General features: G+C 35.8%; 1 protein-coding gene across 3 annotated transcripts in view; it reads left to right on the top strand.

Annotated features, from left to right (window-relative positions):
- Window positions 1-27295, top strand: part of LOC109457488 (uncharacterized) — a 32809-nt gene extending 5514 nt beyond the window's left edge. For 2 of the 3 annotated variants that reach the window (XM_074328143.2, XM_019750444.3), the window contains 7 exons: window positions 11580-11701; window positions 13514-13652; window positions 15827-15948; window positions 17752-17862; window positions 22353-22459; window positions 25478-25568; window positions 26962-27295. In XM_074328143.2, the coding sequence (XP_074184244.2) occupies window positions 11580-11701; window positions 13514-13652; window positions 15827-15948; window positions 17752-17862; window positions 22353-22459; window positions 25478-25568; window positions 26962-27078 (809 nt within the window). In that variant the 3' untranslated portion in view covers window positions 27079-27295. The remainder of the gene's footprint in view (window positions 1-11579; window positions 11702-13513; window positions 13653-15826; window positions 15949-17751; window positions 17863-22352; window positions 22460-25477; window positions 25569-26961) is intronic. The other variant, XM_088796876.1, reaches the window with a different exon arrangement.
- The last annotated feature ends 506 nt before the right edge of the window (window positions 27296-27801 follow it).

Below are 27801 nucleotides of genomic sequence, written 5' to 3' on the forward strand. Positions count from 1 at the left end.
CTGTTTTGAGAGTTCTTTGTATATTATAGATTTGTATAGATATAAGATACATGATTTGCAAATATTTTCTCCCAGTTTGTTCATCTTCTCAAAAGTCTTTGCAAAGCAAAAGTTTTTAATTTTGATGCACTCCAATTTATTCATTTTTCCTTTTTTAATTTCATAATGAACTGTTTGTTTAAGAACTGTTCAGCCTTAGATCCCAAAGATTTTCTCCTACTTTTTTTCTCTTTATTTAAAAATCTTGTAACACTGTATGAGTTACAGGTCCTATTTTTTTCCTAAAAGAATTGTGGTTTTGTGTTTTACATTTAATCCTTTAATTCAAGTTAATTTGTGTAAGGTATGGAATTTAGTTGAAGTTCATTTTTATCCCCTGTAGATATCCATTCGATATCCATGTTGAAAAGGCTTATCTTTCTCTATTGAATTGTTTTTGCATCTTTGAAAATAGCTGGGCATTCTGTATGGATATATTTCTGAGTCCTCTATTCTCTTGCATTGATTTATCTCTCTCTGACCAGTATCACACTGTCTTGATTACTGTAGCTATTATTATTTAAAAGTCTGTTGTTTAATTTCCAAGTATTTAGAGATTTTCCTGTTGTCTTTTCTGTTACTGATTTCTCATTTGACACCATTAGGTCAGAGAAGACACTCTGTATGATTTCAGTTCTTTTAAATATTTTGATATGTTTTTTATGACCCACCATATGGTTTATCTTGGTGAATGTTCTATGGGCACTTGGAAAAAACTGTGTATTCTACTTTTATTTAGTAGAGTATTATATAAATATCTATTAGTGTTATATAAATATCTTTTTGGTCGAAGATATTTTTAGTTCTTCTACATCCTTGCTGATTTTCTGCCTAGCAGTTCTATCAGTTGCTGAGAGTGGGGTGTTGAAGTTCCCCACTATAATTGTGGATTTGTCTATTTCTCCTTTTAGCTCTGTCAGTTTTTGTTTTGTGTATTTTGAAGTTCTGTTGTTTGGTGTATACACACTTAGGATCACTGTGTCTTCTTGATGGATTGATACTTTTATCATTAGGTAATGTTCCTCTTTGTTGCTAATAATTTTCTTTGCTTTAAAGTCTATTTTATTTCATATAGCCACTTCTATTTTTTTTAAACTAATGTTTACACAATATGTTTTTCCCATCCTTTTACATTTAAACTTCCTATGTCATTATGTTTGAAGTGACTTTCTATTGACAACATATAGTTGTGTTTTTTAAATCTACTTTGCCAATCTTTGTCTTTTAATTGATGTATTTATACCATTTACCTTTAAAGTAATTATTGATATGTTAGAGCTTATGTGACATTTTATTATTTTTCTTTTTGTTTCTTCTGTTTCTCAACCTCTTTTTATCTCCTCTTGCCTTCCTGTGGGTGACTAGAGTAGTTGTACAATTCTATTTTTATTTATAGTGTTTCTGAGTATATCTCTTTGTGTAGTTTTCTTTGTGGTTGCCCTGAGTATTACAATAAAATACGTAACTTATCGCCATCTATTATCAACATTATCACTTGAGTGAAATATTGAAATCTTACTTCCATTTAGTTCCCTTTACCTTCCCCCACTTTTTAAATATAATTGTTTTATGTATTTCCTTTATATACGTTGAGCACTATATTAGATGGTTTTTATAAATTTTTATTAAACCATCAAATATGGTTTAAGAAACTAATAAGGAGATAGTTTTTTATATTTCCTCTATTTTACCCATTTTGTTGTTCTTTCCTTTCTGAAGTTCCAAGTCTTCTTTTGCTATTTCCTTTCTGTTGGAGTTTCCTATTGCCATTCTTTAAGGGTAGGTCTACTGGCAACAAATTCTCTTAGTTTTCTTTTATCCAAGGATGTCTTTATTTTTACTTCATTTCTAAATAATAATTTCATCAGTTATAAAATTCTCAGTTTGCAGTCCTTTTTTCCCCCAGCACTTGAACAATGTAACTTCCTTCTGGCTCCCATGGTCTCAGATGAAAAATTCACTGTTGTTTGAATTGGTATTCCCGTATAGGTAATAAATCATATATTTCTGGTTGCTTTCAAGATTTGTTCTTTGCCTTTTGTTTTCAGACATTTAATTATGATAGGTCCTTGTGCGGATTTTTTTGATTCTATCCTATTTGGAGTTTACTCAGCTTCTTAAATCTGTAGGTTTATGTCTTTCACCAAATTTGGGGAATTTTTAGTAATATTTCTTCAAATACTTTCAGCCCAACATTCTTTCTCCCCCTTGTAGAACTCTGATACTAATGTTAGATCTTTTGTTATTGTCCCACAGATCACTGTGGCTCTTCAATTATTTTTTTCAGTCTATTGTCTGTTTTTCAGATGAAGTAAATTTTATTGATTGGTCCTCAAGTTCACTAATTCTATCCTTTGTCATTTCTACTATTGAGTCCATCCAGCAAGTTTGTTTTTTAATTTTGATTATTGTATTTTTCAGTTCTATAATTTTCATTTTTTTTATAACTTCTATTTTTTTGCTGAGGTTTTCTATTTTTTCACTTGTTACAAGAGAATTCATAATTGCTTATTGAAGCATTTTTATGATGGTTGCTTTATAATCTTTGTCTGATAATCCAAAATCCTTGTCTGATAATCCAGATGCTAAGACTCAAATGATTCATTTTATGCTATGGACATTATGCTAAGACTCTTGATCCTATTCAAGTCTTCTATCTTAGTAGGCAGTTGCCCTGCTTAGGTTCAACTTGTTGGTTCTGGCTGCTTTGGTGGGCTCTAGCTTCCATACAATTTAGTTGTCAGTGCCTTTGCAGGGCTATTCAGGTCCGCTTTGTTCTTTGTCACTGCTTTTTCTTTTGTTCTTTGTCAGCTGGGGTTCCTGCTCAATCTAAGTTGCTGTCACTTGCATGGAGTAAGACACTTTCCTGGACCACTCATGTTGCTGAGCTGCCTCCCACTGGTGGGGATAGGCAGACAAGCAGTACAGGGCCTGGTTTGCTCTCTGCCACTAGGGAGAAGGCTGGGTGATGCCAGGCCTAGGTCTTTTTATTGCCACTGGGTAGAGGACCTGGAGACATCAGGCTCCCCTTATGCTACCAGAGCAAGAGTGTGCCCGAGGTGTGGAGTGGGTAATTAGGGCTCCCCAGGAGGTCTTTGTTGTTCTTCCCCTTTATCTGTCTTGGTGAGAGAGAGCAGGCTTTCCTTAGTTCTCTTTTTGATTTATGCCTATTGGTGGTTCTGGGATGCAGGCCTCTCCGGTGCTCGGTCCAGGCTACATGGACGATAAAGAGAAAACCCAAGTAACTCCCCACAGTGAGCTTCTTTAAGTCCTGAGGTCCCTAGATAGTGCATCTTCTTTCCCAGCTTTTAGAGTCCTTTATGATTGCCTGTTGAATTATTTCCAGGGTATTTACTTGTATTTAGTGGGGAAGAGCAGGAGAAAGTGAGAGAAGTTGCCATCATATCTGGAACCAGAAGTCACTTTAATTTTTTAAATTTGAATGGGGATTTCAGAGTAATAGATAATATGAATGAATAATAGGTAATAATAACCCAATGTTTAATTACACATTGTAAGTCATTAGAGGGAAGGACATGGAGGGGTCAAGGCTAGAGGTCGAGGGTAAGGCTTCATGGAGAGGAAGTAACTTGGACCGGCCCTTATTGCAGAAATCAAAGTCAGTCAAAAGGAACAGTATGAATAGAAATGAACATGGAAAACAACTGAGATTTGCCTGTCTTGAGCAAAAATTATGTTAGGGAGTAATGAGAACAGAAAATAGAATACTTAGATTGTGGTGATACAGAGGGCCTTACAGGCTAGAGTGAGACTTGACACATTGAAAAATAGAAAACCATCCAAAAGGCGTGAGGAGTGGGAGTGACATGAAAGTGAGGTTTAAGCAAGATTAGTTTAAAATAGGTGTGTAAGGTATTTTATAGTGGGGAAAAAAACTGACATTAAGGAGCTAATTATGAGTTTGCAATGGTATGCTAAGTGTGAGGTGATGACGTACCTGTGAGGTAATTGAAGTGGGAATAAAGAGGAAGTAGGACTCAAAAGGAAAAGTGGGGGACTTGATACCTGAATAGATATAAAAAGTAGGGTTTGACTCATAGATTGGCAGCTTTGGTGACTTCTCTTTCCCTGTATATTTAAATGAAAGTAGGAAAGTTTTAAAGAATTAATTTTGCCCTTTAGAGAAGCTCTTCTTTCTCCACTCCCTTCCCACCTACATATGTAATTTGAGAAAAACTTTATTGTCCTTAGGCAACTGATTTAACACCTTTCTTTAATCTTTTTCCAAGCAACATAGCTTACCACACATCCTGAAATAGCTATTATACATGTTAAAAGATGTTCAGCCTTACTAGTAATTAAAGAAATGCAAATTAAAACAACAAAGTTTGTTTTTATGGTAATATTCAATCCTGTAAAGGTTTAATGAGACACATGTTCTTATTATTTTCTGTTAGAGTAAATTGGTATAATCTTTCAGGAAAGAAATTTGATAATATGTAGCAAAAGCTTTTAAAATATTTAAGTAGTTCTACTTCTAAGAATTTATAGTAAGGAAATAATCAGAAATGCAAAGAGACTGTGTATGCCAAATTGTTAGTTGCAGTATTTCCTATTTTTCACAATTAATGACTATAAATGTGTGGTAGTAGGAGTGAATGATTAAATAAATATACATATGATGGAATATTTAAACAGTTTTTACAAGCGATGTTTTAAGGAATATAATTTTAATAATTTTTATTAAATTATATAAAGAATATAATTTAAGGAATATAATTCCTTAATATAATTCCTATAATGTAAGGAATATAATTTTTATAATTTTAACATTTAATTACTTACAATGTTGAATGAATTCCAGTTTTATACACGTCAGTAATATATCATGCCTTTTTGATGTTTTATAGCTATTATTAGGGCAAAAATGTCTTGTATTCTTTTCAGAAGTTATTTGCCAACCACTACAGATAGATAATAAAACTAATTTTAGCCTTCTTGAGCTAAAAATTTCCACAGTGCCTTACGTAGTAGTGCTCAGTAAATATTAGCTATTATTAATTATTTTTTTATTAGTTTCAGTGGTACAAAGTAACGTAATAGTTAGACATTTAAACCCCTCATAGAGTGATAACGCACCCCCCAAGCTACTATCCCTCTGACATCTTATGTAGCTGTTACAATACCATCCACTATCTTCCCTATGTTGTACTCCACATCCCATGACTATATATACCTATATACTTAGTTATAATTGACGTTCAATATTATTCTACTTCAGCTTCAGGCATATAGCGCAGTGGTCAGACATCTACACAGACTATGACATGATCCCCCTGATAAGTCCAGTGCCCATCTGGCACCCCACATAATCTTTACAACATTGTTGATTATATTCCCCATACTGTATTAACTATCAATTTGTATTTCTTAATGCCTTTACCTTTTTCACCCTGCCCCCAACCCCATTCCTATCTATCAGCCTGATAGATCTAGTACCCATCTGGCACCATACCTAGTTATTACAATATTGTTGACTATATTCCTTATGCTGTAACATACATCCCCATGACTACTGTATAACACCCAATTTCTTCTTCTTAATCCCTTCCCGTTTCGCCCATTCTTAACCCCCCTCCCATCTTAAAGAAATCCCTCTAAGATTCCTTGTAATACTGGTTTGGTGGTGATGAACTTCTTCAGCTTTTTCTTGTCTGGGAAGCTCCTTATCTGACCTTCAATTCTAAATGACAGCCTTGCTGGGTAGAGCAGTCTTGGTTGTATGTAGTTGCTTTTCATCACTTGGAATATTTCCTGCCACTCCCTTCTTGCCTGCAAAGTTTCTGTTGACAAATCAGCAGACAGTCTTATGGGGGTTCCCTTGTAGGTAATTAATTGTTTTTCTCTTGCTGCTTTTAAGATTCTCTCTTTGTTTTTAAACTTGGGCATTTTAATTATGATGTGTCTTGGTGTGGGCCTCTTTGGGTTTATCTTGTTTGGGACTCTCTGTGCTTCGTGGGCTTCTATGTCCTTTTCCTTCACCGGGTTAGGGAAGTTTTCTGTCATTATTTCTTCAAAGAGGTTTTCATTCCTTGTTCTCTCTCTTCTCCTTCTGGTATCCCTATAATGAGAATGTTGGTACACTTAATATTGTCCCCGAGGCCCCTTAAACTCTCCTTAATTTTTTGGATTCTTTTTGCTGTTCTGGTTGGGTGTTTTCTGCTACCTTATCTTCTACATCACTGTTTGGATCCTCTGCTTCGTCTAATCTACTGTTGATTCCCTGTAATATATTCTTTGTTTGCATTATTGTATCCTTTATTTCTGACAGGTTCTTTTTTATGGTTTCCATCTCCATTTTTATGAGAACATTGAACATTTTTATAACCAGTGTTTGGAACTCTGTATCTGATGGATTGCTTCTCTCTCTTTCACTTAGTTCTTTTTCTGGAGCTTTGTTTTGTTCTTCATTTAGGACATGTTTCTTTGTCTACCCATTTTGGCTGCCTCCCTGTGTTTGTTTCTATGTATTCGGTAGGCCTGCTATGTCTTCCAGTCTTAGTAGAGTGGTCTTATGTAGTAGGTGTCTTGTGGGGTTCAGTGGCGCAGTCTTTCTGGTCACCTGAGCCACACGCTCCAGGTGTATCCCTTGTGTGGGTTGTGTGTGCCCTCCTCTTGTAGTTGAGCCTTGGTGGATAATTGCACATCAATGTGAGGAACTGACCCTTGGGCTCGCTGGTTGTGAGGACTGGAAGAGTTGTTATACAGGGGCTAATCTTTCAGAGCAGGATCTGCCTCAGTCACAGCAGGACTCTGATGCCTGTCCAATCTGCCACTTGGGTGTGTTGTACTTGGAGACGGCTAGGTGATGCTCCAGCTCGTTTTGAAGTGCCCCAGGACCACCTTGGCAGGGATCCACTGTACGTCTACTTCAACCACAGCTGTGCACCACCTGGGGCCACCTAGTGGGAGCCAGAAAGAAATCCGCAGATGTCTGCTGCTCGTGCTGTGCTTGGAAGCACCTTGAGAGGCCAAGGCCGGCTGCCGCTAGTGCCAGCTTAGGGCTGCTCAGCCAGAGGTACAGGACACGCTGAAGTCAGATGCTGCTTGTCTGGGTTCCAAGAACCTTTGAGAGACCCTAAGGAAGTGCGGCTTGAGCAAAGGCAAGTGGCCTCCACGAAAAAGCCACTGAAAGCAGCCAGTGTGCCCGAAAGTTGGGTGGGGCTGGGTCTCAAATCACTAGGGCAGGGCAAACGAATGGCGAAGACTCAGAACTGGCGGCTGAGAAGGGGGAGGGCCCAACAAAGAAACAATGGCTCCACCAGCTCCTCTGTCCAGGAGAAAGCCACCTCTCCAGCCCCTGTCCCAAGCCAGACAGTTCAATTCCCCACCATTTGTCCTTGCAGCCTTTGCAGCTGCTGCCTCAGTGCTGGAACTCAGAGCTAGTGATTCTACTTGTGGCTAAGTCCGCGCAGTCCCTTTAAGAGGAGCGCCTGTGAGTCCGGCTGCACTGTCTCACTCAGTCACAGTTTCTGCTGTTTTTCACAATCAAAACTTATGAGGACTTCTCTCCCTGGCAATGGAAACCTGGGCTGGGGTGGGGCTGGTATCTCTTGCTCCTTTAGGAGATGGGGGTGACCCCCACAGCCGAAATAACCTTCCGATCTGTAATGGTCACTCACGGGTGTGCGACCAGCCTGTGTTCTTCTGCAAGTCCTTAGTTAAAAGGCTTCAGTTCAGCTTGATTTTAGGCAATACCAATAATGGTTGTTCTGTAGATTAGTTGTAATTTTGATGTGGTTGTGAGAGAAGGTAAACAGCGTTTACCTACTGCGCTATCTTGGTTATCTCTTAGCTATTATTATTAATATTAAAAATCTCTTTAGAACTGTCTTTTTAGAAAAGTATACATATTTATGTATACAACAAAGCATACAACTTTAGATCATTTATGGACCACATAAAGCCCATATGTGGATCCTCTTAACTAGGGCCACGGTGAAGAATCCCTGCTATAACTGAAGAAAATTCTTTTTACCCTGGAATATGGCTAAATCAGTTTGTTGTCTAGGGTAAGAGGTGCCAGTTCTCATTTTCACCTGGTATTCTTGCTATTAAGGTAAATCAAATGCAGTCTTCATTTATTACTGCCTTTTTAAATGACAGAATAATTTAATACACAATGTCGTGGTATCATTTTGACTGCTGATGGTCATTTTAATTGGGGGATTGACTCCCAAATAAACATAGTTATCTAGGGAGATACCTAGAAATCCATTGTGATGGTTCAGAATTTGCAGCCATTCTTATCTTTCATTTTTCCAGCTCCCCAGAACTTCACATATAACTGTTTAAGACGATTAGCCTGCACCGCAGCCACTAACTACCATCCCTTCCACATCTGTTACTAACCCAATAGCAGTAGCAATCAGGGCCTTAGATGTTACAAAGTAATAGAAGAGAATTAGCTAAAGTAGTCATATGTTATATTATATTTATTATATATATTATATTATATTATATTATATTATATTATATTATATTATATTATATTATATTATATTATATTATATTATACCGGGTCTTACAGTAAAATAAGACCAGGTCTTATATCAATTTTTGCTCCAAAAGACGCATTAGAGCTGATTGTCTGGCTAGGTCTTATTTTCAGGGAAACACGTAGGAGAACTGTTACCAGCCAGCTGCCTTTGCCACTTTAGAGAGGCCATGTGATATAGTACCATGTTTTCCCAAAAATAATACCTAGCCGGACAATCAGCTCTAATGCGTGTTTTGGAGCAAGAATTAATATAAGACCCGGTCTTATTTTAATGTAAGACTGGGTATAATCTAATCTAATTTAATCTAATATATAATACCGGGTCTAATATGATATGATATGATATAATATAATATAATATAATATAATATAATATAATATAATATAATATATAATATAATATAATAACAAGTCTTATGTAATGTAAGACTGGGTCTAATATAATACTGGGTCTTATATTAATTTTTGTTCCAAAAGACACATTAGAACTGATTGTCCAGCTAGGCCTTATTTTCAGGGAAATACAGTTATTAAAGAGTTCAGAGTTAGACCTGCATCCAATTCCAATTCTGCAGCTTTCTGGCCAACATGACCTGAGGCAAGTTACTTAATGTATGACCTCAGATTCTTTTTTATAAAATAGAAATGATAATAGTACTACCTATGGGATTCTTAGGATTAAATGACAGTGTTTGAAAAGCATTGCCCCAAATCTAGCATGCCTGAAGTGATCATTTAATATGTATAGCAGTAAAAATGACAATTCCTCTCAGACTGAAATTGGAAAACTGAGTTAATGTTATAGAGAGGCCAATTCTGGCTCAGCATGAGGAAGAAATGCTGTCCCTGAATATCTTCAAGCAAAGACTGAACAACTGTCATATCAGAGATGCATTGATGGATTCTGCCATTTAGGAATAGGTTGTCGCCCACTGTTTAAGAGTCATCTTTTATAAGGCGGACCCATATGAAGACTGTGTTTTATTAACATGGTTGTTTATGTTACAGAATTAAGTCCAAAGGAGTTGAACTATGAAATACCTTAGTTTAACATAATGAGATTTTTGTTGTTTTCTTTAGTTGTACCATTTACAAATTGAGAGAACTTGCTAAGGATCACTGGTGTGAGTGATATTATTAGAATTAAATGTGAATCATAGAGGCTTCCAGTGCTCTATCGAAGCACCTTGAGAAAATTTAATTAGCTTTAGGAATACAATGAAAAAGGCCAGTTTTGTTTGTTTATTTGTTTGTTTGTTTGTTTGTTTTTAATGCATCAGATGCTATTTAAGTTCCACCTAAAATAATTTGGAATGAATCTTAATAGTATTTTTGTTTTCTAAAATTTTTATTCTACCTCCTTCTAGAAATAATTTGAAGCATCAGCTTAGAACATTGTACTATTAGGTTGGTGCAAAAACAATTGCGATTTTTGCGATTTTCAACCTTTTAAACCACAATTACTTTTGCATCAACCTAATAGGGGAGGAAAGAAAAAAGAGCTAAAAGACCTTCCCACATCAGTTCAGAGAGCCAAGTAATAGATCTTTGTATTAACCATTGTTGCTCAAAGGCAAATTATACAGAGAAAGAACCTTTGTATGTAGGAACACAAAGTGGTATAATGAAAAAGAAGAGTACCTTTATTTAGAGGCAGAAAACCTAGGTTTATTTCCTTGTGCTGCTGTTGGCCTGCTTTGTAACTCTTCACAATTCAAGTTTGGAAGACTCATTTACCTCAGCTGTAAATCAGGGAGTGAAATCTTGCTTTGTCTTTCTCACATGGATGTTATAATAGTTAAATGACCTAGTTTCTTTGTGAAAGGACTTTGTAAACTATAAAATATTTTTCAAATTTTAATTGTTACTTGTGAAATGAAATAGCATTCTGAACCAACACAAGAAATATTTTATGTTTAAAAAGGAAATAATGAGCTTACTTAAAAACAACCAAGATTTGGCAGGGGCAAGGGATGTAGAGACAGATGACGTTTACTTCAGCAGCATCTTGTTTTCCTTCTACAGCTATTTTAATACAGTAAGAAAGACATAGTCCCCTTGGGGTCCCTTTACCCTAGCAAGAATTCAATATAAGAAAATCTTTTAAGAGAAAGGTAAGATATTTTCATTAGTAGCCTTCCCAGTATACATTTGGCATCCCAGACAGTAGCTAACTTTAAGAGTAGTTTGCGTCCAGATAAGTTACATTCTTTTTAAAATTATATATGAATGCCTTAGAAATCATACTTTTTTAGACACAATTTTAAAAATTTTAAACACACAGAAAAGTTGAAACAATAGAACAATGAGCACCACTTTTATACCCTCATCTAGAGTCATCAACTGTCAATCTTTTACCATACCTTCCCCATCTTTATTTGCTTACACACACACACACACACACACACACACTCACACACTCCTCTTTTTCCAGATCATCCAAAAGTAGGCCACAGCCATCAGAAATATGCTACTTTAATGATCATTTTATCTGCTGCGCAAATGCAGTAGAGCAACATAATTATTGAAATTTTATGACATACGTGGTGCCAACTGTTAGTGCTTATTATCTGAAGTCTTGGGGACATTTTATTGGAGGTAGAGATTCTCAGATTGAAGTTATTTTAGTAATCCCTATGTGATACCTCCAAGGCTTCTAAGATCTTCATGGTCAGACAAGGAATATTTGACTACTTACTGGTGAATTTAAGACCCTAAAAACTAATGGCAATGCTCTTCTTGAGTAAAAATAGAGTAGCTAAAATACTTCATTTTTAAAAATACCTTTGTTTTTCTATAACATGCTGAAATAGTTAAGTTGAATATTTTCAAACACTTTGGAAAAAGGAAAAGCTCAATATTTTTAATGGAACATTTGTTACAATTCTAGTATTTCATTGGTTAGAAGATTTATTTATTGTTACAAATTGATGCTAGCTGACAGAAAATATATCCATTGTAATCACTTATTCTAGGTATGACTACAACCATAAAAGCTATTTCTTTCCTTTTCTTCCAGGAGATTTTGACGAGTTCACTCAAGATAATAATGACATTATGTTGAAAAACATAGCAGAAGATCTTCGGAATTGCTTACCACTAGAAACCATGCTTTCCTCAGAACATCTAGCCCTCCAAAAAGTAAATACATTATATTAATTTACTCTCCGATTCTTCCCTTACCCCCACAGCCTCTCCAGTGTAATTAGTCCTGAATTCTGCTTTAAACAATTTTTGATTTGGTCCTTCAACTATCTCCCCAGTTCTTTTGAGTCTTTAGCTCCTCAGTACCATTCATTCAACAAATATATATATATATATATATATATATATATATATATATATATATATTTTTTTTTTTTTTTTAACTTTATTTTAAGTGTTTTTCCAGAACCCATCAGCTCCAAATCAAGTAATTATTTCAATCTAGTTGTGGAGGGTGCAGCTCACAGTGGCCCATGTGGGGATTGAACCCACAACCTTGTTGTTAAGAGCACTGCGCTCTAACCAACTGAGCTAACCGGCCACCCCTCAGCAAATGTTTTTGAGGGCATCCTGTTTGCCAAGCTCTCAAACCACCTCCACACCCCTCCAAAAAATTAAAAAAAAAAAAAAATATATATATATATATATATATATATATATATATATATATATATATATATATATATATATATATATATAAAGAAATCAAGGCCCAGCAGTAATCTAGTCCTGCCTATATCATTGTTCTGGTTTTCTCTTCCTTGATTTATGTCCCTCACTTTTATCAATGTTAAGTTCACCACTTTGTTTCCTTCTCCTACTTTTGCATTGTACAATTTTTGTTTATTCTTCTATTCCTTTATTCCTAGAATTAGGTCTCGTTTTTCTTCTCTAGGCAACCCCCTCATTCAAGTCCCTTCAAGTCCCAACTCTTATGGGATACATATGCTATGAATTTTGTTTCTAAAGCCAAGCTAATAATAATAATCTTTTCTTCCACTGATCTGAAAACAGCAATCCTCCATGTGGTTTTTCAGCATGTAAATTCCTGAGCAGAGGAACTAAATCCTGTACATTTTTATCAGTACTGTGCACATTGTGATCATTTAGTAAATGTTAGTTAGCATCCAGTCATTCAGAGTGGATTCTCAAAGGAGGAAAATAGTGAATAGTATTAAAACTGAGAGAAGTATCTGTAATACAGTTTGGATGTTATTAATTAAACAATTTTGTCAGCATCATGATATACCACAATATATAAAATGAAAAAGTATTCATTGCATGTTAATGGTCGACCCACACTCCCCTGACCTATTTTTATCTTTCTTTGTTTCCTTCCGGTCCTGTGTATGTTCACACATTTTACATGCTTATAATACAGATTTTGCATGTGTATGTAGATGTAGATATGATTGGGTAGGTTTCCAGATAGGTTGAGTCTTTATTATAGTTAAGGTAGAAGAAATCAGACTTTTCTTTGTAACCACTTGCTATTGTATCATGTATTAATACCACCAGTTTTAATAAAGAGGCATTATTTGTAAGCATGAAGTTTTACTAACATTTTTATTATTTGAAAAGGTTGCCTCTGGGCAAAGATTACTTGCTAAGTATTTTGATGGGTAAGTCATTGACTGACATGAAGGAGTCAGAAGACCTGGTATTAGTTTCAGCTTTTGCCCCCTTACCACCTAGTGTCATTTCTTTGGGGAAATCTCTCCAGGTATCAGTTTATTTACTTGTAAAATACAGCCATGTTTTGCATCATTACAGATCAAGTAAAAAGTTGCTAGTGTCTCAGAAATAAAACAAAAGAAGAGCAGAGTTGCTGACTTAGATAAGCAAAACTTGCTGCCCGTATTGTTGCAGAATTTTAGCATGTGAACCACTGATGTTTTGCCTTATTTAGCAATAGAAAGAGACTTCTTTGTACTTTGTTTCTTTTGATGTTTTTCTTCTCTCCACCAGATACAGCAGCAGCCAGAACCCACAATTCAAGTTGATGCATTCCTTTATGATGAAGACTTTATTGATTCATTATGTGAGGAAGGAAAAATGAGCAGAAACTACTGTATGGTGTGTGGCTCACACCAGACGGCACCTTTAGGTAGGCATTCAAGTATGCAAACCTGATGCCTTTGTACTTTTCTTTGCATGTCATGAGTATGCAAATTCTTGACCAACTCATTCAGTGTTGTCTGAAAGCAAAAGACCAACCTGCAGCATAACCATTACCAGTTATTGCAGTTAAGGAGATTAATAGAAGTATTGTCTAAGGAAGCTCTGCCACTTAATGTCTCATCAGGTTATCTGTGCTTTTCACAGAAACTGTTTAATCAGAGATGACTTTTCAGGTCCAGAAACTAATTCGCAGTCACTGAGTACAGGGAAACTTACTCATCTTTTCCAAACTCAAAGAGAGTCACATATAAATCATAATGCTGACTTATTTACAAGAGAACTATAACTGTCAAGGGAGCTGAAACATTTTCTCTATGAGAACATCTACTTGAGAAGTCAAATATTTATCAGATATTGTTGGATGAACATGGACTCAGAAGACAGAGATAGATAATCTTGAGAGTTTGTTCAGGCCATGATATGACCTAGTAGAGCATCTACGGTCCATCACAGAGAACAACTCTAGTGACAGTCTCCGGCATCTCTGCCCCTCAGATGTAGCCCCTGTGTTCCAAATGGGAAACTAGACTGACTCCATGCTGCTAACATGTTAACTGTTCTGTTAATATATTCTTTGTTCAAACTGGCTATGATTGTCTAGGCTGTTCCTTAGACTTGCTAGTTCAATCTCCCAGCTCACTTAGAGTTATTGCTTAAAGTGAGCTATCCTACAGGTAAGTAATCTTGTGCTCATAATACTGATCTTAGATAATATCATTCTCAAAAGTTTGCTACTAACAAACTGGTAATATGTTGCTAATGCAAATATTATTGTACCTATCTTATAATTGGGGACTAAACTTCCCTGATTTACTGGTTTAAGATTCTATTTTTAGATAGTACTTATGATTTCTATTTGAGGGAGTTGAAATTCACAGAGTAGAAAAGGACTTAGATCAGAACAATAGAGGGAAACCTGAAAAGTGAACTATGACACCATATCAGATCTGATTTATAAAAATGTATAGAAGAGCTATGTTTGACGAATAAAATGTGAAGATTAGAATGCATTTTCCTATAAAAATCAGGTTATAAATAGTGACCGGGTACCCAGGCCAGCCCAGATAACTATAGTGAATCTGAAAACTTTGGGCTCTCCTTCGCTATATGACTAGGGGCTTGTCTAGCTACAAGGAACTAGTAATGACGCTGTAGTCCAGCGCAGAAGCACTAATATGGTTTGCGGTGGTCAAAGCCCACCCTCAAGCATTACTTCTGAGGCCTCGTCAGACCCTTTCTTTTCTTCCCAGGGATTAGCCTGCCTGCTTCCATTTTCTTTGCCCCCATCTGTTAGTTATGACTGGTATTTCTCTCCTTCCTGACCATTATATTATATAGAACATAATGTTTTAAGTCTTTGAATTACCTCCATATCAGAAAAGAACAGACTCAGGCTCTCCCAGGTATTTCATTACAAATATAGTGGAGTGAGCAGACAGACTAGGAGGCTCGACATTACAGCAATTAAACTAAGGGAAATAAGAACAATGGAGGGGATTTTCTTAACTTCTTCCCACACTACCCCTTTCCTGCACTTGTTGGTCAGGGCTGCCATATTGCTCAACGCCATATTCATTTGGTAGTCTGCAGTCTTTGCAGTGATATGTGGCAGTTCTGTGGTTGGCTCTGGAATACGGTGAGAAAGCCAGATGGTACGAGAGTTAGGAAACAGGGCCAGGGAACAACAGGTCATAGGGAAGAGGGAAAGGGAAAAGAAGGAAGTGAGAGAGAGGCACGGGGATCGCGACAGGCCTCCGGGTAGCTATTCCCTAGAGGCCTTTTAAATGTCAGACACTTACTATTTATTCTTCTCTAATACAGCTCAGAGTGAATGAGTGCAAAATTATCACATTAATTTTTTCTAAATATTAGGTTGGTGCAAAAGTAATTGTGGTTTAAAAGGTTAAAAATAGTTGCAAAAACTGCAACTGCTGTTGCTCCAACCTAATAATCTCTGAATGGCTTTCATTGATTAAGAAAAGAAAAATATGAGATATCTTTTGTAAATGATATGTATAAAAGTGAAAGATTTAGAAATACAGCATGGAATTTATTAATACCCAAGCAAAATTTGATGTTCACTGTGTTCTAATTCTCCAGGATTTGTTTCTCATTCCTTCTCTCTCATGGAGTTGAAGTTCATTTATCATCATGTACTCCCTGATCTGTCGGGAAAGGTCTTGGTTGACGTTGGCTCCAGGCTTGGCACGGTTCTTTATGGGGTAAAATCCAGCTTTGAGTGGACATAGTCAACATTTGGGAAATACTTTCTTCTCCTGCTAGCAACAGCTTTGCCTGCCACCATCCAAGGTGACAGCTTAGCTTTATTTAATTATTAGAGTAACAAGAATAAGGTTCAAATAGTATATTGATTTTGGAATTTCAAAGGCCAGCTTTCTAAATTCCTTTATTAGTTTTCTCTGTGACACGGATGAAAGAATATCAACAAAACAGAAGCAGGTAACCCTCATGATACTTTGTTATTTTGTTGGACACTACTGCCCTTCTAAGTCCATTTTCTTTGTACTGTACTAAAATAGAAGACCGAGCTTTGATAAGAACTCTTATAAAACCGACAAATTGAGGTGACCTAGGAAATTGTGCATGGCCATAAGCAAGTCACTTAACACCTATGGGCCCCAAGTTCATCCCATGTCAGTGAGCCAGCAAAATGTTATCCAAAGACGCATCTTGCTCCAATTTTCTGTGATCCAAACTTTGAATGTAGATGTTGGTTTCCGAAATATCACTTCAATGTGGCTTTTTTTAAATAAAATTTAAATCATGAGTATTTTTAATGTTCTTAAATGGCTTTATCAAAAAACTGAAATGTGGTTTCTGGTTGTCATTAGCAGACTTGTTAAAACATGTGGCCAACAGCAGGAGAGGCCCATGCCAGAAACAGGCGCTATCAGCTCCCAGCATCATTGCCTGCTCTAAACAGAAACAGTTAACTCTTTAATGCTTCGCTTGTTTTTCAGTATTAAGACTTCCCTTCTATAATTAGGAAGGATGGTCATAATAGAAAATAACAGTTTGTCAGATGGTTTTTGTTTGGAGAACATTAGAGATTATGATTATTTACCGTATTTTGTCCATTTTTGCCTGTTTTTTTGGATTTCTTAGAAAAGTATATAACTGAAATAATTGTGGCTATGCAGGTAAGTGGCAGCGTTAATAAATGTAAACATTATTTTTCTTCATATTAGGTCACTGATTCAGTCAAAATTTTTTGAATACCTGCATATGCTCTGTTGAACATATTCTAAAAATCCATGATGAGCTATAAGTATAAATTTGGTTTACACATAGGTATTAGTTGATGTAAAATGGTATTCAGAATATGATTTGACCTTTCCTTCCAGATATCATTTTGTTATCACAACCAAAATAGATATATAACAATATATAGTCAATTCTTGATTATCCTTGTTAACTAATTGGTCAGTTATCTTTGGCAGATTGCCAGACACCAGGCTCACTCAAGACACCTTCAAACTCCATTTTCTAATTCCCTAAGCCGAACAGGACAGACTTCCAGCTACTTTCCTCTACTGTCAGTCTATGCATGATTTTCTGTTGTATTCCCCACAGGTTTACTCTTTTCTTGCTTTCCCCTGATGTAACTTCCCAAGAAATTACAGAAACAGAGTATTACACAGAGAATCTGTATGTGATCACTTTTCTCATTTCTACTTTTGTTGAATGCAGTTTCATCAGGAAAAGGAAGAAATCAATCTTCAAAAATACTTACTTTTAAATAATAGAATGTAATAAACTAAATCATTGCTAGAAAATAAATAAATCTAAGTGAGAAAAAAATAAAGTACAATTAAGGTTTTGATCAGTACGTCTTTAAATTCTTAAAGTTGTAAGTTTTACGTAAGCTACAAGATGTTATTTATCTTTTATTTTTACTTTATTGAATTCTGTTGTTTAAAGTTTGACTTTATAAATTTCAAGTAGAAATAAACCCACAATTAAGAGTTAGTTCATTCGCATCTTAATGTATTTTCATATTTTAGGGTTATCTTTACAGTTCAGCATTGCAACTATATGGAGTAGAATTGAATGGAGACTTTTGCCAGTTGCAGGAAATGATCATAAAAAAATACCAGTTCACTGACAGAATAAAGGTACCCTTTTGAATATATATTTTGTTGTATAAATTTGATGTAGCTTAATTTTGCCAAATTTCTTCTGCGTTGGAGTGGAAAATCTTTTTAAATCTATTCTTGGCTGCTATTGTGTGGAAACAGATTGAGTTGACTTAATATTTTAAAACATTAATAAAGGTGAATTATTAACATTATATTCCACGCACATATTTCTCTTCCCTAATTTATTAGAAAGCAGCTTTTTTTTAAATTTTCTTCATCTCAGCGATAGTTTTGGTAGCAGCATTTTTGAATCTCTAGATGTTGGTCAGACTGTGATTCGTCAAAGTAAGCAAAAAGGTTAAGGAACGCTCACAGTTCTTTATTTTCTGTTTTCTAAGCTTTCAGGGGGAATTGTGGATGCCACAGAATAGCAGTTCATGGGGGAATAATGCCTTAGGTTGGTCTCCAACAGAAGTTTTCTCTTTTTCCTATTAGGTAAAGGGAAAATTAACAAAAAGTTTCCCTTTTTCGGGAGTTTTTTGGTTAATGCTTATCGTTTGGTAATCCTTATCGTTTCACTAATGATCCTACACTTCTCATGGCAATGCAGAGAAATAGGAGTATCTGACGATCTCTGGTGCTAAGGGCAATATAATGTTGAAAGACATATCTCAGTAAGATTAAGGATCTAGCCTTCCCCGGTTAGGTAGAGGGACATTTTTTCATTGTGTCCCTCCTTCTGTCCTTCTCTTTCCATCATCGTAGAAATAGAGAGGCAAATGATCAAAGTGAATTCATTGTCCAATAATAAATTCATAGATTTTTCTCACTACCCCATGTTTAGTGAATAAAAACATGCTGTTTTTGCATAATAAAAATCATAACTAACAGGAATATTGATTTAATTGGAAATGAGATGTTAAGGGCCTCTAACATAGTTTATAAATGGACAACCAGGTACTTTTTTGTTATTTTTTTGTGTAGGAGATGTTAAAGGTGTATAAAATACATATTTAGTTACATTTTAAAAGATTTTTACTCCTTGCTTTTCAAAGAATTATATGTGGATGCACACCTACCCACCTACTTTCCCAGCTGTGGCTTCTATGGCCATCAGCACCCCAATGATAGAAAGCTGTTTTTATACCATCTTCTTGGCAACCTTAACAGTTAGTTTCCTTCCTTGGTGCTAAAGACAAATATGGGATGTGAGGAGCCCTAATATTAACAGAGAGGAATTCTAGGATTATTTTTTATAGTATCTGTTGAAATCAGCTAGCCATCAGGCTCTCAGTCTTTGCTGTTTTTCTTTTGTGTTTGCTCTTTTTCAGTCTTTTTTAACAGAGCATTCCTCAGAAGTCTTGGAATCTTTAGCTGTCTGTTCGTACTTGAGGAAAAACAAAAAGGCTGATTTAAGTTCTGAGCACTTGAGTGGGGATTCTGAGCACTGTGGGCTTCACTGTGATCTTGTTTGGGTAATTAATTAGGTAGGGAATAGCCAATGAAGTGTCTTAAAATCTTGCCTCTCTGGCTGGTCTGATTGCCCAGAGAAATCCTTTCCGATCTCCTCACCGAATGGGAACCGATTGGGAGCAGAAAAGAACTGGAGAGGTGGGGGTTTCTCAGCATCCTATGTACATATTTCCTTAATTCTGTTGTTTGCAGTATATTATCCTTTCCTTCAACTAGATCTGGTGTCCTGTGACCCAGAGGCCCGCTTTACTGTTTCCAGAAAATAAACCTCTGTTCTTTTGCTGGGGTAGCAGAGAGGTATATAAGGATCTGGCTGCTGCTTAAACAAGCTTTCAACCAAATTACCTTATCTTTAGCATTTCTTCCTACTCCTTCACTCAGCGATAACTAGTACTGCAATTATGAGCCTCTTGGAGATTCTGTAGTATAAATCACATTTGGGTCTTAGCTTTCTGTATTTTTAGCTTAGAAATCAATTTCCTCAAGTCTCCTAAATTCCTTATGACTTCCCCCCCTTTTTTTTCCTAACTTACAGATTTTATATATGTTATCTCCACTCCCATTCTCCCTATCCTTGTGAGTGTATGCCTTCTTTTTAAAAAACCCTATGCTGTAATTATAATGGGGTTTCGGGAAAGTGCAACAGTACGAACCTGTGTCATATCCACTGTCTTTACATGGAAGACCCATTGAGCTAAATTCTTTCTTCCCTTTCCCTCAGGCTATAGATAAATTTTCCTTCCTTCATATCTTGCTTATTTCCTTTGATGGCACTTATATGGAGTTATCAGCATAGCTGTTTCATCCCATTACTAGATTATAACTTATCTGAGAGCAGATACTGTATCTCATTCATCTTTGTATATATCTCCTTGCACAGTATCTAGTACACAGGAGGTGCCCATTAAAAATCGGTTAAATTGATTTGGGTTGCCTTGTGGGTATTGCATTGGTAGCATTCCAGTTTGTCCAGGGACTTCCCTTGGGGTTTCCCTGGGTCTCTTAGAGCACCTGTGTTGGTTGCCATAATTAATGGATCCACCTGATTCTTTTTTTACCCTCCTTGTGGGGTGGGGGCTGGAGGAGTGAACAGAGATGGGAAAGAAAAAGAGGGAACTGTGTGAGAGCTATGTTTAGCAGCAGGTTAATTTACATACCTATTTCATGTCTAAGCTACATGTTTAGAAAGTTTGAAGTGATTAACTGTTTTTTGTGTGTTCAGGAACAGGTCAAAGCTGTGCTGCAGAGACTCCAGGCCAACTTAAGTGAAATTATTTTAGTATTTTTATTACTTAAAAAAAGGGAAGAAAATAATTTTTAAAATCAGACGCCACAGCATTCTAGATATTATATATTTGTAAGACCAAGAAACTTTTTCTCTTCTTTTAAAAATAAGTTGTTTGCTTTGTTCTTGAGCAAATGTTTCCTCTTCTTATCTTGCCTGTAGTCTGTAAGACTTGTTGATTGTGGTCTAAGTTAATTTTTTGAGTTACATAGTTTTTAAATAAATTGTTTTGTTTGCTTTTTTGGATAGATAATATATTCCAGTGAGTTTTAGATGAAGAGTCAGACAAGGTCAATTAACATATTATATTAACATTTTATAATTTATACATTACTTTTATCATTTTTATATGGTCCTATTTGATCTGTGAATCAGGACAGATATTATTCTGTTTTATTTACTGTTTGGTTTACTGACTACCTAGTTGATGATGGAGCCAGAATTTAATGATTCTTACAACTAATGATACAATTATGCGGTAGTCTCCCCTTATCTGTGGGGATATGTTCCAAGACCCCCAGTGGATGCCTAAAACTGTGGGTGGTACCAAACCCTATATATACTGTTTTTCCTACATTTATATATATATACCTATGATAAAGTGTAATTTATAAATTAGGCACAGTAAGAGATTAACAATAACTAATAATGAAATAGAACAGTTATAATATACTGTACTAAAAGTTATGTGACTGTGGTCTCTCCAGTAATTTTTATATTTTTCAGTCAATACCTATTCCTGAACCTGTACCATCCCTTACTCTCTGTAAATGGCTTGGTGTCACTCGTTTCAGGGCATCCTTTGCTGACATCTTCGTCTAGGCTCAATGCTTTCTGGCACGACATGTTGTCATCAGTCGGAACACGTTTTCTGTTCATGTCTTTCACCCACAAATTTAATGCCTTTTCCATCTTAACTAAGCACTTACCATGTACTGTGGCCATAACTTTTGCAGTTTGAGATGCAACTGCAAAACTAGCATGAATTTCCTTTTCCTTCTTCACAATTTCAGAGATGGAAGATTGGTTCTTAACCATAGATCTTAGCAACCTCAGCATATGATTTTTTTTCTTTCCTTATTAAGTCTAGAACTTTCACCTTTTTATTTAAAGGAAGCACTTTACAGCTTCTCTTTTACATATTTGAATTGCCAGCATCACTACTTTTATGCTTTGGGGCCATTATTAAATAAAATAAGGGTTACTTGAATACAAGCACTGTGATACCTGGACAGTCGATTTGATGACAAGGCAGCTACTAAGTGACTCATGCAGGGAACAGGTACAGTGTGGATACACTGGACAGAGGGATGCTTCAAGTCTGGGAGGGCTAGAGCGGGACAGTGTGAGATTTCATCATGCCACTCAGCACGGTACACAATTTAAAACTTATTGTGAATTATTTATTTCTGGGATTTTTTCATCTAATATTTTCAGAACATGATAACAAACTGGAAAGCAAAACCACAGATAGAGGAAGACTACTGTAGTGGACAAAGCTCTGAACTGGGAATCAAACAGTATAATTACTACTATTGAAATAATTCCATCTAAAACAAATAAACAAATTTTCACATCTTTGTGGTTTGTATTAGATATTAATTATCTCATAGGCAGTAATGTTAAATATACTGTTCTTCCATTTTAAGAAGGGTTAACTTCTCATATTACCTCACAATGTTATTGAACCAATAGATATTTCTTCTGTGATTATTGTGTGATATGTTATCTTTGTTCTCTTTACATCTTTGAACTCATTCTTCTTTAGGTGCTTCATGCAGACATCTGTACCCAGGGTTCACTTCTGCAAAACGCTGATGTTGTAATAATGAATAATGTCTTTGAATATTTTCTTGATGAGGCAGAACAAGGCAGGTATGTTATTTATTCAAGCAAGAAGTCTGTTATTTATCCAGCAAAATATGAAAAGGGATTGGTAAAGTAGAAATGTTTTCAAATGAAACTTTTTAAAAATGACGTCAACTGTGAGGAAATTATATTAAAAAAGAAACGTGTTCTGTATAAAACAAAAATAAAAATAAACTGTCTATCTTTGTACAATATTACATCTAATTTTAGGCAGATGTAAAATGATATCACGACCCAAGCATTTGCTTAGCAGTCAGGGATGATTTAAAGTATCAGTTCCTAGTGGGCCTTTATACTTATTCTTTTCTGCCTCGGTTTCTTTTTCTTTGAGAAAACATGTCACATGCTGTCCTATCACCAAATAATGGGAATTAACTAATGCCTATAAATGAATATAAAACAAGATATAATAAGAATATTAACCAATATGTGATTAATTATCAAACATTAAAAATACTCTAAAGGGGTAATAAATAGGTTCCTGGAGTTTATCACACTATTCAAATAATGGAAAAATTAGCAAATCTGTGATCACTCTTCTGACTTCTCTGCCACAGTTTAATGTGGCCCATAAGAACCTATAGGTTCCTCTAATTAGAAAATCCCTGTAGTCTGTAGTCTGAGATGCTGATTTTCTGGCTTGTTAGGCTTGCTGACTTATTTACCATAAGGGCATACGTATGCTTTAGATGCAGAAAAGCTCCTTTCCATATATATATGAAAGGCAATTACAGAAGTGTTTGAATTAATATGATAGTAAGGTTTCTACCTCACAGAAATAAAAATACATATAGTTACAGACCATAAGCAGTTAATGCTGAGTGGAATCCTGAATGGCTAAACCTCTTCTTTATCCTGCCAGCCCTTCACCTTCTATATTCTCCGCCCCCCACCCCCAACCTCTCTCTCTCTCTCTCTCTCTCTCTCTCTCTCTCTCTCTCTCTCTCTCTCTCTCTCCCCCCCTCTCCCCCCCCCTCACTCCCTCCCTCTCTCTCAAACAAACACACCCACCCATCCCATTACTAGGTTAAGGTCACTACTAAATTAATGATTTAAGTAGTTTAAAAAGAAACTAGTTCAACAGAAAGCTAATCATATAGTTAAAGCTCAGCCAGGATGAGTGATGAATTTTGGTCACTGACAAGACCAGAAACACAACATGAGCTAAGTTGTTTTAATCAGAGTGCCTTCTTTAAGCTTAATTTCCAGTCGACAAAATATGATTAGCTTTTTACCTTTTTAAAGTAATGACCAGTAGTCAAAACATACATAATTGTTGGAGAATGAAATATGACCAGGTTTATGTTATATAAGAAGTTTAAAAACACCTTATAAACTTTGGAGATTTATTATATAAAGATTTTGAATGCTGAGAATAATGAAAGCTACTGATGAACTTGATACTGAAAATCTGCATGTTTGGATTGTTTTAACAACAAGTCGTGGTACATTTGTTCACAGATCTACATGATTCACCAAATAGATACTAGCTACCTATGTTAGTTCAGTCAATTCTCCTAAATTCGTCCAGTGCAATGAATTCTAAATATAGATAGGTTATAGCCTCTAATAAGTAATTATCTCCATCATGAATGACAGGAGAAAGTTAGAAGATATGGTAAAGCATTCTGACATTAGAATTGTTCCTGCAAAACTGATCATTGACCGGTATTATTAATTCTATATTGTGTAAGTAAAAGAATAGATGGCACAGCATGTAGCCTCCAAAGACTTGTAATCTTAATCAGAATCTGAGGACAAGTAGAGTGATACTGCTGTAGGAGTTAGTATATGAGAGAAAACAGAAATATATCATAATAATAGAAAATGTATACTCAGGAAAGTCTCAGGCTTCAGAATAAGTTAGCTTTTATTACAGGGTACCACCCAGATTCTAGAGTAATTGTTAGTTTAAAAGGTGCCTCTGTGTAGTTTTCAGTAAGTGAAACAAGCACTACGATGGTAAGCACAGCTTACCAGAAACATCAAGCTATTTTGAGAGCCATACCCAACCATGCCAATGTACTCAGCTTCTTCATTCTTCTTAAACTTGTAACGTGTCATTTTTAAAGAACCACATCAAAACAACATACAGCTCTAGCTCAAACACTGTGACATTTATTATCAAACACTGCTACATGATTTTGATCTTGTCTGAGGAAAAGAACGTTTGTATCACTTTGCCTAATGAACTGCAGAATGTACTAAACTCCTAACCATTGCTATAATTAAAATAAATGCAAATGACACTGCTGCCCATCTGCCCTACTGCAAGGGTTGCACACCCCTGCTCTGCTTGATTATTGCTCCCCAATAGTGGGGTGTTACTGTCAAGACTCAGTGTAGATATCCAGTTCATGTCTGCACTAAAAGGTTAATTAGAACCAATGAAACACTGCCCTCCAATACATACACATGGCATTCCATCGTGCTTTAAACCTGACTGGTCCCACTGAACTCAGGTGCTCGATTGTCCAGAAGTCTTTCCATTGAATATTTCTGACAACCAAATAAAGTATGATTTCACTCTTAGTGTTGTTTTAAAAGATCGAATCTACCTATTATACTCTTACTGTTAGTCTTTGTTTGGTTTCTGGCTTCTATGGCCTTTCTCCACGACTCTTCCCCACCTCTACCCCTTAACCCTGTTCCATTCTGCAGAACCAATTTTGACACATTTCATAAAGAATTTAAGGGGCTTTAACTGTGGGTCCAGCTTTGGCTTCTGTATCAGTTCTGAAACTGAATTTCGGCCTAACTCATAATAGCTTGTATTAAAAGTAACCCAAATCACCATCTTGTTAGAATCTCTTCAGTCCTATAACTTAACAATTTTGCCAACACCCCTTCAGGAACTAAAGAATTTACCATATGTCACTGCAGTCCTATTTCCTGCAGGCAAACATCTTTGCCCTTCTGGATGTCTAGGTACCACCACCTGTGCTGCATTTTCTTTTGTCACCCTCATTTTTAAAAAATTCCTACTGTCTCGTAAAACCTAACAAAATTTTTAATGTGTTGTAGAGCCTGGGAATATATCAGCCATAATGTAAGGAAACAAGGATCATTATTGGTGACAGTACCAAGTCTTGAACAGTCTCTCTCAGGTCTTCAGGTACGTGAGCTTCTTTCCCAGCATTTTTATTGTCAAAGCTTTTCTCCTTCTTTTTGCCAATAGCTGTTACAATATTCTAGGAATGTTCTGTCTGAATACAGTGACAGATGATAGAGAATAGCAAGACCTTGTGGTTTAAGAACTGGTCTGTGTTTTGTTAACTGGCCTCAAGAGCTCTGAAATTGTAATTGTTGTCTTGATACATACATATTCCTTTGTTTCTCTACCCAATTTTTCCAACTGTGGAGTGACAGCTTTAGGTTAACAAATGCTATTAAATATTTCTAAGAGGATTTGAACACCCACATCATAACCTGTCCCCTCAGAACAAAAGGAACAGATTGATTCTAGGTTCTAGAATCAAAAAAGTAGACTGGAAGCCCACATACTATGCACAGGTGAGCTTCTAGGTCAGTTTGGAATCTCACACAAACTACCTCTTTGTTCCTCAGATCGCCATATAAAATAAGGCTGATATTTAATAAGAATCAGCCCAATAAATTGGTCCTTATATAAAGGTTAATTAGTACTTGTAAAACTCTTTGAGATCCAGATGAAAGATACTGTTGTATTTCTTAACAGAATATTATCATTTTCTTTAGTAGTGCTAGTGGATTTGAAAGAGTAAGATTAATACTATAAAGTAAAATAAATATTATGTTGTGGAAACAAACAAAAAAACAACAACAGGCTTTTAAAAATATATGGTCTCCAATTTATAATTTATATATATATTGAAATAATTTAGTGATATTTTTACTTACCAAAACAACAACTTGCACACTAAATACATAAATCTGTCTAAATAACCGTTGGAAATTAATATTTATGACAGAGTCCTTATACATAAATTCTTGAATAACTTTATTGCTGTCCTATTTAGTGAAACTTTTATAACCAGATATATATCCATTGGTGGCTCCAGAATTTCTGTGTCCTGGAGACTCAGGTTTGAAATGTGAAGGGAAAGGCCTAATGAAGGTGATGGTGGGAGATTACCCTTTCTCATGCACCCCTTAGCACCACCACTGTGTGTCAAGGAACAGTTTTTCTGTGTTCTCTGTGTATTCTTAAAGTTGTTTGGTCTTTTTTGTTTAAGCTTAATGTTAATTATTAAACTATTTACATTAAAACAATTATTCTGTGTTTTCTTTATTCTTTTAAATTCCAAAATCAGAGTAAATTAATTAAGTCCCTGACTCTACAGACCATTTAGTATAGCATGTACCTTTCAGCATGACAAAGAATTTTTCATGTCGCACCATGTAGAACTTAATCCTGCTCTTTGTGTTAAAAATCTGTTGTGTTCAGTTACTTAGTTAGTCATGATTTCTTCCAGAGAATAGGATCATTCTGCAATTTTCATGTTTGCTTGTAATCTTTTTTTTTCCAGGTCAATATACAGTTATCTCCCTGGGTTCAACAGTTACCACTGAATTATAATGTATACCCAGAAAAGGACGTTGACAGGGAAGCTCTGGAACAAATACATTTATATAAGATTCTCTAGCACTAAAATAGTCCTACCTCAGTGTAATGTTTTGTTTAATATATTACAAAATAATGGGAAACATTACCCCAGTACGCACATATTTTTTCTGTATATTCCTTTCTAGTCTTTCTACATGTTTACATATTTATAAATAGTTGCATGTGTATATAGCCATAGTTGTATATGTATATATACAACTTTGTGTGATAATTTAATTAAAATATTTGTTTGAAAATTTGTGGTTTCCCCGGGTTTCTTTTATTCTGTTAAGAAAACAACAACATATATATATATATATATATATATATATATATATATATAATTCATATTCCAGAAATGGCAATAAAAGACCAAAAGTAGCTTCTTTCAAGACAGAAGTGTGGAGGGGAAGTAAGTTACATTGTATCCCAATTATTAGATCTCAATTCTGTAAGACTCCTTGCACACAGCTTTATCTAAGGGGGCCAGCACAGGATGAAAATAAAAAATAATTAGCCAGCTAGCTTGCAAGGCATCACCCTGGGACACTGTCAGCTCCTGGGAAGCCAGCCCTATCCTGCAAGCTGCATAAAGCCTTTGCAGCTGCAGACAGCCAGTGGGGACTTGTGCGGCTGCCTGGGACACTTTGTGGTGCACAGTCAACTCCGGCTAGTGCTGCAGCCTTTCTTGGGCAGCTCTTCGGGGTCAGTGGTCCCGAGGTGAGTGGGAGCTGGCCATGGTGTTCTCTGGGCACTTTGCAAA

Source organism: Rhinolophus sinicus, chromosome 3, assembly GCF_057876585.1.
Source record: "Rhinolophus sinicus isolate RSI-liver-muscle chromosome 3, RSI-T2T, whole genome shotgun sequence".
Classification (NCBI taxonomy): Eukaryota; Metazoa; Chordata; class Mammalia; order Chiroptera; family Rhinolophidae; genus Rhinolophus; species Rhinolophus sinicus.